General features: G+C 43.1%; 1 protein-coding gene across 2 annotated transcripts in view; it reads left to right on the top strand.

The window, feature by feature from the left end:
• Positions 1–16472, top strand: part of ASIC1 (acid sensing ion channel subunit 1) — a 223280-nt gene that overhangs the window by 41760 nt on the left and 165048 nt on the right. For both annotated transcript variants that reach the window (XM_075851808.1, XM_075851807.1), the window contains exon 3: positions 14290–14485. In XM_075851808.1, the coding sequence (XP_075707923.1) occupies positions 14290–14485 (196 nt within the window). The remainder of the gene's footprint in view (positions 1–14289; positions 14486–16472) is intronic.

Genomic DNA, 16472 nt, shown 5'->3' with positions numbered 1-16472 from the left:
CACTGTAACGCCTTCAGGGAGGCAGGTTGGACCCATTCCGCCACAGCCTGGACCTTGGCAGGGTCCATGCGGAATTCATGAGGAGTGAGGATTTGGCCCAAAAATGGTATCTCCTGCACCCCAAACACACATTTTTCGGTCTTCGCAAACAGTTTGTTTTCTCGAAGGACCTGGAGCACCTTCCTGACATGCTCAATGTGGGAGGACCAGTCCTTGGAAAACACATGTATGTCATCAAGGTACACTACAAGAAATACCCCCAGGTAATCTCTCAAAATCTCAATTATGAAATTCTGGAAGACCGCGGGAGCATTACACAACCCAAAGGGCATGACGAGGTATTCGAAATGACCTTCGGGCGTGTTAAACGCAGTCTTCCACTCATCCCCCTCTTTGATACGGATAAGGTTATACGCCCCCCGTAGATCAAACTTAGAGAACCATTGCGCCCCCTGAACCTGATTAAAGAGATCAGGAATCAGAGGAAGGGGATACTGGTTCCTTACAGTGACCTTATTCAAGCTTCGGTAGTCAATGCATGGCCTAAGACCACCATCCTTCTTCCCCACGAAGAAGAAGTCAGCACCTACCGGAGAAGTAGAGGGGCGAATGTAACCCTTGGCCAGGCATTCCTGGATATACTCTCTCATGGCTTCACGTTCGGGACAAGAGAGATTAAATATCCTACCCTTAGGGAGCTTAGCTCCTGGTACCAAATTGATTGCGCAATCATATTCTCTATGAGGAGGTAACACTTCGGAGGCTTCCTTAGAGAAAACATCGGCGAAGTCCTGAACAAACTCAGGTAGCGTGTTCACCACCTCAGGGGGAGAAATAGAATTAACAGAAAAACATGATGTCAAGCATTCATTACCCCACTTGGTAAGATCCCCAGTATTCCAGTCAAACGTGGGATTATGCAACTGCAACCAGGGAAGGCCTAAAACCAAATCGGATGATAATCCCTGCATTAACAGTACAGAGCACTGCTCCAAATGCATGGAGCCAACAAGGAGTTCAAAAACAGGGGTATGCTGTGTAAAATAACCATTAGCAAGAGGAGTGGAGTCGATACCCACTACCGGGACAGGTTTAGGCAAATCAATCAAAGGCATAGCTAGAGACATAGCAATTCCACAGACATGATATTAGCAGACGACCCTGAATCCACGAAGGCACTGCCGGTAGCAGACCTACCACCAAAAGAGACCTGAAAGGGAAGCAAGATTTTATTACGTTTCATATTTACGGGAAATACTTGTGCGCCCAAGTGACCTCCCCGATGATCACTTAGGCGCGGAAGTTCTCCGGCTGCATTCTTACGCTTAGGACAGTTGTTCACTTGATGCTTGTCATCCCCACAATAGAAGCAGAGACCATTCTTCATGCGGAAATCTCTACATTGTTGGGGGGACACGGAGGCCCCGAGTTGCATAGGTACCTCCGAATCTTCCGGGGAGGAACGAAGCAACGGAACCTCGGGAGGCATCATGGGGGAGTCAGAGGAGAAAACACATAAACGTTCACGTTGTCGTTCCCTGAGACGTCGGTCAAGTCGTACCGCTAAAGCCATAACCTGGTCTAGGGAGTCAGAAGAGGGATAGCTAACTAGCAGGTCTTTCAGGGCGTTCGACAGACCCAACCTAAACTGGCACCTTAAGGCAGGGTCATTCCACCGAGAAGCTACGCACCACTTCCTAAAGTCAGAGCAATACTCCTCAACAGGTCTCTTACCCTGACGTAAGGTCACCAGCTGACTCTCGGCAAAAGCAATCTTGTCAGTCTCGTAATAGATGAGTCCGAGAGCAGAAAAGAAAAGATAAACGGAGGAAAGTTCAGGGGCGTCAGGAGCCAAGGAGAAGGCCCATTCTTGGGGCCCTTCCTGGAGCCGGGACATAATTATACCCACCCGCTGGCTCTCAGAACCTGAGGAGTGGGGCTTTAAGCGAAAATAGAGCCTACAACTCTCCCGAAAGGAGAGAAAAGTCTTCCGGTCCCCTGAGAATCGGTCGGGCAACTTGAGGTGGGGTTCAAGAGGTGAGGTGAGGGGGACTACCAAGGTAGCATCAGGCTGGTTGACCCTCTGAGCCAGGGCCTGGACCTGTAGGGAGAGACCCTGCATTTGCTGAGCCTGGGTCTCAAGGGGGTCCATAGTGGTGTCAGGGACCAGGGTAGACTAGGTATAGGCTTGTGATTATGTAATGACCGGGGGTGGGGAGACAGACAAGTGAGCCCTAATCTACCCGCCACTCAGTCCCTGCCTACTTGCAACGACCCGCCCTAGGCGACGGGGTACAACTGGGCGACGGTCCCTACGCTCAATAAGTGCACGACAGACAAACAGACAAGGGTACACAGAGCTAGGGGGAGAAAGGGGCAGTTGCCCACGACAACACCGTGAGCAACAAGAGAAGTAAACAAGCCGAGTCAAACCAGGAGTGTACGAGGTACCAAACGCAGAGCAGGAGAGTAGTCAGCAAGCCGGGGTCAATATGAAGCAAGGACAATAGTACAAGACGCTGCAGCAGGGCCAGGAAACCAAACGAAAAGAATCACAAGCAAAGGAGGAACAGAAAGGCAGGTATAAATAGACAGAGGGCGGGAGCTAGCTCCGTCTGGCCAGGCTGTGATAGGTTCTCCCACTCCTAAGCCTGCCACCCTGAGTGGTGGAAGATGGAGTCAGTCTCACAGACATAGAAGCAGGTGCAGACTGATTATCTATGGGCATTAACCCCGAAGCTGTGCCTGGCAGATCCTTTACAATTTCCACACCTTTAAACGAAAATAAAGTTATCATGGTGCCACATACTGTACCCCTAAATATAATAGCACCAAACACTGCGCGCCTGAATATAATAATACCACACACTGTAAAACATACACACAGCCCCCTGTACATAGTGCCACACACAGCCCCTGTAGATATTACACACCCCCATAGAGATCGCCATGCACAGCCCCCTCTATATATCACGCATCCCCCCCATAGAGAGCATTACACACAGCCCCCTATAGATAGTGCCATACAGCCCCACTGTAGAGAGCGCCACACAGCCCTCCCCCTCTTGTAAATAGCACCAAAAAGCCCCCCCTATAAAGAGCGCCACACACATACCTCTGTGGATAGCACTACACAGCCCCCCCTTGTATATAGTGCTACACAGCCCTCCCCCTTTGTATATAGTGCCACACAGCGCTCCCCCTTGTATATAGTGCCACACAGCGCTCCCCCTTGTATAGAGTGCCACACAGCACTCCCCCTTGTATAAAGTGCCACTCAGCGCTCCCCCTATATAGTGGCACAAGGTTATGTACACATTTAAAAACTTTATATTATATATATATATATATATATATATATATATATATATATATATATATATATATAATGTATGTGTGTGTATCAGTGTGATTGATTGATTTTATTAAAAAATATTTTTACTTTTTGAGATACAGCTGCTTTGTATCCTGTATCCGTCTGGTCAGCAGGACTGACAGGATAAGTGACACGCAGGATCCACCTCAAATCTATCACATCTAAGATTATAATTTAGCGCAGGGCCCGTTTCACTGATCCCGTCAGTCCTGCTGACCTGACGGATACAGGATACAAGCAGCTGTATCTCAAAAAGTGAAAATATTTTTAAATAAAACGTAATTACAAAGTTGCACCAAACGCACATTTTTATTAAAAAAATAAAAAAATATATATATAATAACTGCTGAGAGCTCTATGGGGGGGAGGGAGAGTTATACTGCAAGGGGGTCTAACCATCTGACTGCAGGCAGAGGGCTCTAGGAATAATCCCGCCGTCCCCCATAGGGTCCTCAGTAGTTACTATACTGCAAGGGGGAGGGGGGGGTTAAGCGTCTAACTGACTGAAGAGAGCTCTATGGGGGGAAACTATTATCCCCCCCATAGAGCTAGCTGCTGTTAGTTAGGTGATTAGCCCTCCCCCTTACTGCATAATCCCCCACCTAGCGTCGGCCAGTGACTTTACCCAGTTCAGGACAGCGCTATTTTGAGCCTTCAGGACCAGACACCGTTTAGCCATTTTTAGCACGTGTTAGTTAAATGGCTATAACTTTTTTATTTGTTGGGCTAACGACGTGATTTTTGCGACGTTTTTTCCATAGACAATGCAGGTTTCGTTTTTTATCGTTTTTATACACACCTTTTTTGCTATTTTAGAATTTTTATTCATAAAGTTTGAAAATAATAGTAAAAAAAATAAGCTTTTTACGTTTCAGCTAATTTTTTTGGGTAATAACATAGTTTTACCATAAAATAGACCTTTTATTTGTAATCGTCATTGTTTACCGTAAATTTTAATATATTACATGTCTATATTAGGGTAATTGGGTCAGCGCTAGCGTTACAACAATGATTGGCAAGGGGAACGTTTTTTTTTGGGGTGGGTATTTTATGTGTATGTATTATTATTTAAATTTTTTTTGCACTTTACTATTTTTTTATTACTATGGTCTGTCCCTCAAAGGTCAAAAAAGACCTTTGGGGAACTTTATATATTTTTTTTCTTTCTTTTACACAATGTTTTTCCACTGTTACAGGGGAAATCAGCCCTCTCATAGTGACGATTGTCACTAATAGGGCTGTGCTGGGTCTAGTAAGACCCAGCAGCAGTCTGTCAGTAACGGCACCCGGCGATCATGTGACCAGTCACATGATCACCAGGAGGAATAGAGACAGCGCCGCTGCTGCTGTCTCTATTCCTATACACAGCGTTCATTGAGCGCTGTGTAAAAAGACATCGGAGAAGACAGAAGCAGCGAAAGCTGCTTCTATCTTCTCCTCAGGGTCCCCGCCAGTCACTGACAGCCGGAGACCCGACATTAAGCTGCCCGATCGCGCGGGCAGCAAGTTAAAACCCGAGCCATAGAAAGTCTATGGCTCGGGTTTTAAGGACCCGTCCCTGACCGCTGGCCGTAAAAATACAGCCAGCGGTCGGGAACCAGTTGGGCAGGAGGATAAGCCAGTACTCACCTCAGCGACGGTGACCGCCCACCCGGCTCTTCTCTTCCAGCTTTGGAGTAACAGAACAGCCGTCCGTCGCTGTTCTGTTACTCAATGGCGGCACCCGCACTGTCAGGGAGGCGTGTCCTAAGCCGGCCAATTCTTTGCTCCTCCCCATCTTCGTAGCGGCGGTTATCAGCGCTAGCGCGCTGTATCGTTTTGTAAGACGATGTGCGGTTCGCCCATATGATAATCCACCACTGTCCACGTGTTCTTCTTGGCTTTGTGACTATAGAGGAGTTGGAATGGCTACAGCGCGACACTGCTTACACCGTATGGATATACTTTTGAAAATTGTTCTCCATTTTTTTTGGACTGTGATGTGCTTCTGATCTCTTTTTTATATAAATATATATATATATATATATATATATATATATATATATATATATATATATATATATATACACAGTGGAGGAAATAAGCATTTGATCCCTTGCTGATTTTGTAAGTTTGCCCACTGTCAAAGTCATGAACAGTCTAGAATTTTTAGGCTAGGTTAATTTTACCAGTGAGAGATAGATTATATAAAAAAAAAAAGAAAATCACATTGTCAAAATTATATATATTTATTTGCATTGTGCACAGAGAAATAAGTATTTGATCCCCTACCAACCATTAAGAGTTCAGCCTCCTCCAGACCAGTTACACGCTCCAAATCAACTTGGTGCCTACATTAAAGACAGCTGTCTTACATGGTCACCTGTATAAAAGACTCCTGTCCACAGACTCAATTAATCAGTCTGACTCTAACCTCTACAACATGGGCAAGACCAAAGAGCTTTCTAAGGATGTCAGGGACAAGATCATAGACCTGCACAAGGCTGGAATGGGCTACAAAACCATAAGTAAGACGCTGGGTGAGAAGGAGACAACTGTTGGTGCAATAGTAAGAAAATGGAAGACATACAAAATGACTGTCAATCGACATCGATCTGGGGCTCCATGCAAAATCTCACCTCGTGGGGTATCCTTGATCCTGAGGAAGGTGAGAGCTCAGCCGAAAACTACACGGGGGGAACTTGTTAATGATCTCAAGGCAGCTGGGACCACAGTCACCAAGAAAACCATTGGTAACACATTACGCCGTAATGAATTAAAATCCTGCAGTGCCGCAAGGTCCCCCTGCTCAAGAAGGCACATGTACAGGCCCGTCTGAAGTTTGCAAATGAACATCTGGATGATTCTGAGAGTGATTGGGAGAAGGTGCTGTGGTCAGATGAGACTAAAATTGAGCTCTTTGGCGTTAACTCAACTCGCCGTGTTTGGAGGAATAGAAATGCTGCCTATGACCCAAAGAACACCATCCCCACTGTCAAGCATGGAGGTGGAAACATTATGTTTTGGGGGTGTTTCTCTGCTAAGGGCACAGGACTACTTCACCGCATCAATGGGAGAATGGACGGAGCCATGTACCGTCAAATCCTGAAGTGACAACCTCCATCCCTCCACCAGGACATTAAAAATGGCTCATGGCTGGGTCTTCCAGCACGACAATGACCCGAAACTTACAGCCAAGGCAACAAAGGAGTGGCTCAAAAAGAAGCACATTAAGGTCATGGAGTGGCCTAGCCAGTCTCCAGACCTTAATCCCATCGAAAACTTATGGAGGGAGCTGTAGATCCGAGTTGCCAAGCGGCAGCCTCGAAATCTTAATGATTTACAGATGATCTGCAAAGAGGAGTGGGCCAAAATTCAATCTAACATGTGTGCAAACCTCATCATCAACTAAAAAAAAAACGTCTGACTGCTGTGCTTGCCAACAAGGGTTTTGCCACCAAGTATTAAGTCTTGTTTGCCAAAGGGATCAAATACTTATTTCTCTGTGCACAATGCAAATAAATATATAGAATTTATAATTTTGACAATGTGATTTTTTTATTTTTTTTAAATATAATCTATCTCTCACTGGTAAAATTAACCTAGCCTAAAAATTCTAGACTGTTCATGTCTTTGACAGTGGGGAAAATTACAAAATCAGCAAGGGATCAAATACTTATTTCCTTCACTGTATATATATATATATATATATATATATATATATATATATATATATATATATATATATATATATATATATATATATATCCACATATCCATATATCCACAGATGGCTAGCTTAGCATAATATAAGTAATATTGTTATCCTAGTATATATTTTTTACATCTTTGGTTTGAAACTATCCAAGGACAGACATTTATCTGTTTTCTATCCTCATTTAGGATAATATACAACATTATGCATGTACGTGGCTGATACTTTCACAATACAATTTTATGTGTTATGCTCTTGCTAATTAAAACAAGGTGTCTGACAGATTTTAATGATACTTTATTCCTAAATTTATGATTTAAAAAATGAAGCGATGTATGAGCTACATTAATGCTGTTGTATTGATGTCTATGAAAAATATTTGCGGACAACAGTGGTGAAAAGTGGTACTGCACATAAAAAAAAATTAACCAAGGCTATGTGCGCGCTTAGGATTTGCTCCCCTCTACTTTCCTCTGTAATTTTAACTTTAAATAATACATTTCTATACATTACATAGAAACCATAAATGTAACTTTATATTCTGCTGATTCAATACTTCGTATTGGAAAGTATAAGGGAACGATAAAACTGCTTATTACTAAGGCCTCGTTTACACGAGCGTGATACACGTCCGTGCGACGCGCGTGCTTTTCACGCGTGTCGTACGGACCTATGTAAGTCTATGGGGGCATGCAGACAGTCCGTGAGTTTTGCTCAGCGTGAGTCCGCTGAAAAAAACTCACGACATGTCCTATATTTGTGGGCTGTTCGCGCATCACGCACCCATTGAAGTCAATGGGTGCGTGAAAATCACGCAGGTCACACGGAAACACTTCCGGGCGAACTGCGTGATTCGCACAACAGCTGTCAAACTCTGAATGTAAACAGAAAAGCAACACGTGCTTTTCTGTTTACAAACATCCAAACGGAGTGTCATAATGATGGCGGCTGCGCGAAAATCTCGCAGCCGCACATCATACGCTGATGCCACACGGAGCTGTTAAGTGCCTTTTGCGCACGCAAAATGCTGCGTTTTTTGCGTGCGCAAAACGCACAAGCTCGTGTAAACCAGGCCTAAGTGTAATAAGTCGACTACGCTATTGATTCCGTCAAAACGACGGAACCCTTGCACAACAGAGACAAAAAAAAACCATTGGCACCGGATCTGTCACCATTAAAATCAATGGTGATGGAAACGGAAACCCATGGTTTCTCTTTGTGTCAGTCAGGGCTCCGTTCCGACGGAAAGCTCAGCTGGAACGTCGGAACAGAGCCCTGATGCAGATGTGAATGAAGCCTAAGCAATCATAAACTATATTTACAGATGAGCTTAGTTATCATTTCCATGTAGTACCTAGTCATGTGTAATAAAAAAAATTGCAGCAGCTTCATTATTGCCAGTGCAAACCTAGACACACATTTCCTATGTGCAGTGTATACAAGATGCTGGTGAGATATTGACTATAAGCAGAGAACATCCTGCTACAGTTCATTGCCTTTCAGCCTAAAAAAAAGTGTAGATACCGCAGAGAAGAAGAGGGTGAGGAAAGGAAGACATAGAAATCAACAAATTAATATGCCCCAAGGAAGCTTCAGATATAATTGATATGAAATGTGCACGCCGATTATATATATTTTACGGCAATCGTTTTACTTTCTAAATTAATATAGCAAAACCTGTTTGATTTTTATCAAATCAAATTGCATTCATTTTTCATCCGACTTTGCATTGCCAAACGTTCAGTTTAATTAATATGTTGCTCCATCACTGTGTCCAGGCCTCCCGTGACACCCATCCCCCAATGTCTTCTTGCACTGATTCTTCCATAGCTTTATAAAGGCAACGCAGAAATGCTGGCAAAGGACTTACACTATATGGTCTTATTGTTTATCTCATTCAGGTTATTATCATATTTAATGAATTATTGTTGTTATAGATCATAAGGTAAAGCTCAACCTCGGGATTCACATTAACCAGTATATTAGAGAATTTGTATTAAGAGCAATTCCATAATATATATAAATCACCCCAATCCCTCCATGCCAGCGAGTGATTTATGTTATGCAGAAGAGCAACCACTGCTTTCCTGGTGCCATCGGCAGCATAAAGGCCTTGTATTCTGATGACAGACCAGGGGCGTAACTAGGAAAGACTGGGCCCCATAGCAAACTTTTGACTGGGGCCCCCCCCTCCCCTGGGTGTCACACTACCCCCCCCCCCCCTTGTAGATAGTGCCTTTTTTATAGCCCCCCCTGTAGATAACGCTATACAGCCCCCCCTCTGTAGATAGCGCCATACATCCCCCTGTAGAGAACGCCATACAGCCCCCTGTAGATAAAGCCATACAGCCCACCTGTAGATAACGCCATACAGCCCCCCTGCAGAGAACGCCATACAGCCCCCCTGTAGAGAACACCATACAGCCCCCCCTGTAGGGAACGCCATACAGCACCCCCCGTAGAGAACGCCATACAGCCCCCCCTGTAGGGAACGCCATACAGCTCCCCCCCTGTAGGGAACGCCATACAGCCACCCCCCCTGTAGGGAACGCCATACAGCCACCCCCCCCCTGTAGGGAACGCCATAGAGCGTCCCCCCTCCCAAAAAAATGCGACCTACAGTGTGTCCTAGAAAATACATGTGTCCCCTCTCCACAGGATCTCCACAGGATAGGGGATACATGAATGATCGCTGGCAGCGATAGGGAGAACGGGGGACTAAAAGTCCCCCTGAACTTCTCCATGACAAACCTCTGACTTCCGGCGTCTGCGCAGCTCAATAAAAATGAAAGGAGCGCTGGTCACGCAACCGGCGCAGCATTCATTTATACGGAGCTTCCGACACAGACCCCGGAAGTCCGAGATTTGTGATGGAGAACTTCAGGGGACTTCCCCCGTTCTCCCTATCGCTGCCAGCGATCACACATGTATCCCCTATCCTGTGGAGATCCTGTGGAGAGGGGATACATGTCCTGTGGAGAGGGGATACATGTCCTGTGGAGAGGGGATACATGTCCTGTGGAGATCCTGTGGAGAGGGGATACATGTCCTGTGGAGAGGGGATACATGTCCTGTGGAGATCCTGTGGAGAGGGGATACATGTCCTGTGGAGAGGGGATACATGTCCTGTGGAGAGGGGGGGGGGGGATACATGTCTTTTGCTCTATTTTGCGCCTTCAGGACCAGACACCGTTTAGCCATTTTTAGCACGTGTTCGTTAAATGGTTATAACTTTTTTATTTGTTGGGCTAACGACATGATTTTTGCGACGTTTTTTTTCCGTAGACAATTTTTATCGTTTTTATACACACCTTTTGTGCTATTTTAGAATTTTTATTCATAAAGTTTGAAAATAATAGTAAAAAAATAAGCTTTTTTACGTTTCAGCTATTTTTTTTGGTAATAACATAGTTTTACCCTAAAATAGACCTTTTATTTGTGATCGTCATTGTCTACCGTAAATTTTTATATATTACATGTCTATATTAGGGTAATTGGGTCAGCGCTGGCGTTACAACAATGATTGGCGGGGGGGGGGAACGTTTTTTTTTGGGGTGGGTATTTTATGTGTATTTATTATTTAAATTTTTTTTGCACTTTACTTTACTATTTTTTTATTACTATGGTCTGTCCCTCAAAGGTCAAAAAAGACCTTTGGGGAACTTTATATATTTTTTTCTTTCTTTTACACCATGTCTTTCCACTGTAACTGGAGCTGAACAGCAGCCCCAGTTACAGGGGAAATCAGCCCTCTCATAGTGACGATTGTCACTAATAGGGCTGTGCTGGGTCTAGTAAGACCCAGCAGCAGTCTGTTAGTAACGGCACCCGGCGATCATGTGACCAGTCACATGATCACCGGGAGGAATAGAGACAGCGCCGCTGCTGCTGTCTCTATTCTGTACACAGCGCGCATTGAGCGCTGTGTAAAAAGACATCAGAGAAGACAGAAGCAGCGAAAGCTGCTTCTATCCTCTCCTCAGGGTCCCCGGCAGTCACTGACAGCCGGAGACCCGACATTCTGCTGCCCGATCGCGCGGGCAGCAAGTTAAAACCCGAGCCGTAGAAAGTCTATGGCTCAGGTTTTAAGGACCCTGACCGCTGGCCGTAAAAATACAGCCAGCGGTCGGGAACCAGTTAATGGCAGAGCGGGGAGATACCTCCCTGCTCTGCCGTAGTGTCCATAGCGGCTGCTAGCGGAGCCTCCGGCCATGCTGCGCGCCCGTGCCGGCGGGCGACACGGGCCCCCTCATGCCGCGGGCCCCGTAGCAGCCGCTACTGCTGTTGCGGCGGTAGTTACGCTACTGTGACAGACACTATGATTACCATATTCTCTTTCCATTCACAGAATAATGGCTACTATAAATGGCGACAGAAGTCTGATAATACCACTAAAACAGTGCTCTAATATGTGTTCAAAAAGGGCTGAGAACTATCTTTAGAAAACTCCTATCTACAATGATGTGGGAATATACAGGACTTGAAAGAATGTGTTAGGTGACAGGAGCACAAGTAATAGGTGGGTACAATTATATACAGTGTAGACCAGGGGTCTCAAATTCGGCCGGGTAAGTGGGCCACTTAAAGAAAAAATGGGAAGTTACTTTCAATTTTGATACAATACACAATTATTGTTAATAAATTAGTTATTTGAACTACTATAACATTATATTACTATAATAATAATACTACATTACTATAATAATAGCGCTAGGTTTAAAATTTGAGATATTTCTCCACGTGCTTATTTCAACAATCCAGTTTTCCAGTTTAAGTGTCGCTAAATGCAGTCCGTCGGCTCAATTAGCAGCGTTTGGCAGACACACATGTCAAGATTGGGCAGCCCCTTTTTAGATAATGCCACAGTGCCCTCTGTGGATGCTGCCACAGTGCCCTCTGTGGATGCTGCCGCTGTGCCCTCTGCGGATACTGCTGCTGTGCTCTCTGCGGATGCAGCCTCTGTGTCCTCTGTGGATGCTGCCGCAGTGCCCTCTGTGGATGCTGCCGCAGTGCCCTCTGTGGATGCTGCGCAAGTGCCGTCTGTAGATGCTGCCACAGTGCCCTCTGTAGATGCTGCCACAGTGTCCTCTGTAGATGCTGCCAGAGTCCTCTGTAGATGCTGCCACAGTGCCCTCTGTAGATGCTGCCAGAGTCTTCTGTAGATGCTGCCACATTGCCCTCTGTAGATAATGCCACAGTGCCCTCTGTAGATAATGCAACACAGCCCTAGATAATGCCACAGTGCCCTCTGTAGATAATGCAACACATCCCTACATAATGCCACAGTGTCCTCTGTACATACTGCCACAGTGCCCTCTGTAGATGCTGCCACAGTGCCCTCTGTAGTTGCTGCCAGTGTCCTCTGTAGATGCTGCCATAGTTCCCTCTGTAGATGCTGCCACAGTGCCCTCTGTAGATGCTGCCACAGTGCCCTCTTGTAGATGCTGCCACAGTGCTCCTGTAGATGCTGCCACAGTGTCCTCACTTAGCTCGAGATATGATTACCTCTTCACAAAGAAAATTGGCTGTTGACTATTTCCCTGTTGTGACTACATGCAGTGTTCAGTACTTGCATTCAATAAGAGGATTCTTATTCTGTTTGTTAAAAGGAATTTTCTGTATATGTTTGTAATATAATGACCAAGCCTTGTTATAATATTGTTACTTTAATCATTCTAGTTAAAGAAAAACTCGAAGACATTGGGGCACATAAAAAAAAAAAGTCTTTAATATTGCTGACTTCAGGACAATAATGTAATTTAGACCAAACATCAAGCAAAAATGGCACAATGTGATGCACTGTAGATGTTATAGAAATTTGTCTCACATGCATGCACCCTTCCGTACTTTGGCTGCTAAAAAAAACCCTGGCTTTGACATTTTTTTTCATAAATGTACTATAATGTTTAGATGACATGATCTTTTGCACAAAGCAGGGGACAAAGTGCTGTTGGTATGTAAGCAATGTGCACTACCTCTTACACAAGAGCGTGAAGATTCAGCCAAGTCCCAACTTTCCTTATCACCTGTTGCTAGATGCTCCTTCACACACATTTTTGTGCAGCAGTTTTTTTTTGAGCTTGTAAAAGATGCCATGAATTTCAGGTGTTTTTTACAAGCGTTTTTTGGGTGGTGTTTTTTATAGTCATACATTTTTAGTATGTTTTTCTGTAGGAGTTTATTTTTCTCTAAAGAGATGTCTATGGAAAAACTCCTGAAAAATGACAGTAAACCTACCCTTTGATTTTTTTTTTTTTTTTTTTTTTAAATGGCACTAACCCAAAAAACGGCAGACAAAATGAAAAACACGCAACACAAAAAAAAATTCAAGCTAACATATGGCGTAGTGGTTTTTGCCAGAAATAACAGAATAGTTGAAGCCACGCTTAAACTTCTAAGTTGGGCCTACCCTTCTGTAATAAAGTCTGGGTTGACCACCATGATTTAAGAAAGAAACTCCACATGGCTTCTTCTAAACAAGGTGACCAAAATAAAGAGGGAAGGAGAAGGCATTCACCTGTTCTTTAGAGAACATTATATCAGTACATTACATTAATATTATAGTTTGACTGATTATAAAGCTCTTTCATCTAGAGAACGTAAGGATACCAAAAATTGACACAATACCCTGGTGGCAATAGTTTCCCAAGAATCCAGAGAGACATTGGACAGCTGTACTTATGCATACTAAACCCCATGGCCATTACAGTAACTCCATCATTAGTAAGTTAGGAATAGCTTCAAAACTTTCGAACAATCCACTACAATATAGAAGTATCCATCGGCAGAATCACTATGTCCCTCCTACCCATGACAGATGATGATAATATCTAATTGTTCATGTTACAGTATATGATCAGTTCTTAGCAAGCATAGATTGCTTTTTTTATTTATTTTACTTGATCATTGACTGTCCCACTTCTTTATGTAGAGGAAAACCGACATAACATAACTGGTTAGGTGCGTTAAGTACTATTAATGAGAAATCTCCAATATTAATTTTTCTTCCCTCTGCCACATATTATTAATCAAGCTCTGACTAAGGACCTTAACAGTCTGAAACGCGTAAGCGTGGTCCCGGGATTTTTGTTTTAATCTTTTGGTTTTAACATGACCTAATAAACCATTTAACTTTTATAACGAGTGCTGGATACACCATCATTGTTCACTTCCATTGCCTCACATATTATTAATACCTTTTAATATTTTTTATTTCTAGATATGAGCTTCCAGACTCTCACCTTGCTGATGAAAAAGTCATGGAAGTCCTTCAAGATAAAGCCAACTTCCGTAACTTCAAACCAAAGCCGTTTAATATGAAAGAATTCTATGACCGATCTGGACATGACATCCGGGAGATGCTGCTCAACTGCAAGTTCCGAGGAGAAGAGTGTGGTCCTGATGACTTTGTTCCAGTAAGATGATGTTTATTTTCACTTATAAGCAATTTGAAGAATTGTGCAAAAATATTTAATCCCATATGATGTCTCTAGAAGCGATGCCCTAAGTATTTGTTTCGTAGACCATGTTCCAGTCCTCTTTGTTAGTGTCTTGCTAATCACTCATGACCTGCTGGTCATTTATTGAGATCATTTATTGAGTTGTTAACGTCTCATTGTTTCATTACTAATTGTTATACCTGTTTTATCTTGGTTTGGGTAATTTTGGAGACTAGATTTCTAAGTTGTTTCATACTTGGCATTGTTGATTGTACAGAATAAAAGGGATGTCCAGTCTTCCTCATTAATTGTTTAATGAAAAGATCTCTGCTTACTAAACGTGTTGCTATCATGACCAACTGACCAGGATCAGTATATGTGGAGTAACAGGGGGCCCCCTGTCTTGCCCGCCTTTGGCTCGACAAGTGCAAAGAATGTTTTCCCAAATAGCCATGGATCCTTCCAAGCCCCAAATACCCTGGCATCTGCTCAAGTTTGTCTGTTGCTGACGCTGGCTCTGCAGCAGACTAAAGCTATGTTGACATCTAGTTTTTTGCCCACATTTGACGTATACGTCTGGAAAAATTTCCCGCCATATATACTATACATATATATATATATATATATATATATATATATATGTTAAACATACAAACAGTGGCAATCAATGGCATCCATTACCATAGACTTTAATGGTGTCCATTAAACAGATACATCGAGAACTGGGTCAAGAGAGTTCATGACGTATCTGTTAAACAGATACCATTACAGTCTTTGAGCGATGAATGCCACTATTAGGCATCTGTTTAACGTATCCGTCGCCCCTAGACTATAATGGTATCTGTTTAACGTATATGTCATGAAAGGCTACTGAAAAGTCCATGAAGTATATGTAAAATGTATACCTGCAATGAATTCCATACAGTGACATCAATCCCCCATAAGCTCCCATGTTAAAAAAAAAATGCATACTGCGCAGTATACGTTTTTTTGCGGTATCCAGTGTGATGGAATAGCATAATCTACTATGCTATTCTATCCTTCAAAAGAAAGGTATACTGACGTATAATAGCCCGAGGGAGACCAAAAGGACGCACTTTGGCCTCTGTTGGGATAATAAAGCCCTACGGACACATTTAGGGCGTACGTCGGGAGCTTTAGCTATTTACTAAACGTAGGGATGTGATCAGGGCCTAAGATTAATGTTTCCAACAAGCAGAAATAGTGAGTAATTGATACACAAAGTATATCATCAAGTTGCATAACTATTCATTATGCAATGATTACATTTTATTCTCATAAGGCTGGACAACCCTCTAAAGTGCCTGACAAGTCCTGATAAACCACCACAATTTTATAGCTGGTACGACTGCAGATGTTTTAAAATAACTTCTAAACTTACATCTGTTGACATATGTCCACACATCTGTACAATCTTTGATCTTTAACCCCTTCAGGACTGAGCCTGTTTTGGCCTTCAGGACGAAGCCGATTTTTCAAATCTGACATGTGTCACTTTATGTGGTAATAACTCCGGAATGCTTTTACCTATCCAAGCGATTCTGAGATTGTTTTCTCGTGACATATTGTACTTTATGTTAGTGAAAAAATTTGGTTGATAAATTCAATATTTATTTGTAAAAAACACCAAGACTTGGAGAAAATGTGCAAAAATTAGCATTTTTCTCAATTTAAATGTATCTGCTTGTAAAACAGATAGTAATACCACACAAAATAGTTACTAGTTAACATCACCCATATGTCTACTTTATGTTGGCATCGTTTTTTGAACATTCTTTTATTTTTCTAGGACGTTACAAGACTTAGAAGTTTATTAGCAATTTCTCATATTTTCAAGAAAATTTCAAAAGGCGATTTTTACAAGGACCAATTCAGTTCTGAAGTGGCTTTGAGGGCCTTATATATTAGAAAGTCCCCATAAATCACCCCATTTTGAAAACTG

The sequence above is a fragment of the Rhinoderma darwinii genome, chromosome 2 (genome assembly GCF_050947455.1).
Source record: "Rhinoderma darwinii isolate aRhiDar2 chromosome 2, aRhiDar2.hap1, whole genome shotgun sequence".
Classification (NCBI taxonomy): domain Eukaryota; kingdom Metazoa; phylum Chordata; class Amphibia; order Anura; family Rhinodermatidae; genus Rhinoderma; species Rhinoderma darwinii.
The sequence above is the reverse complement of the archived record's forward strand: the minus strand, read 5'-3'. Positions and strand labels throughout refer to the sequence as shown.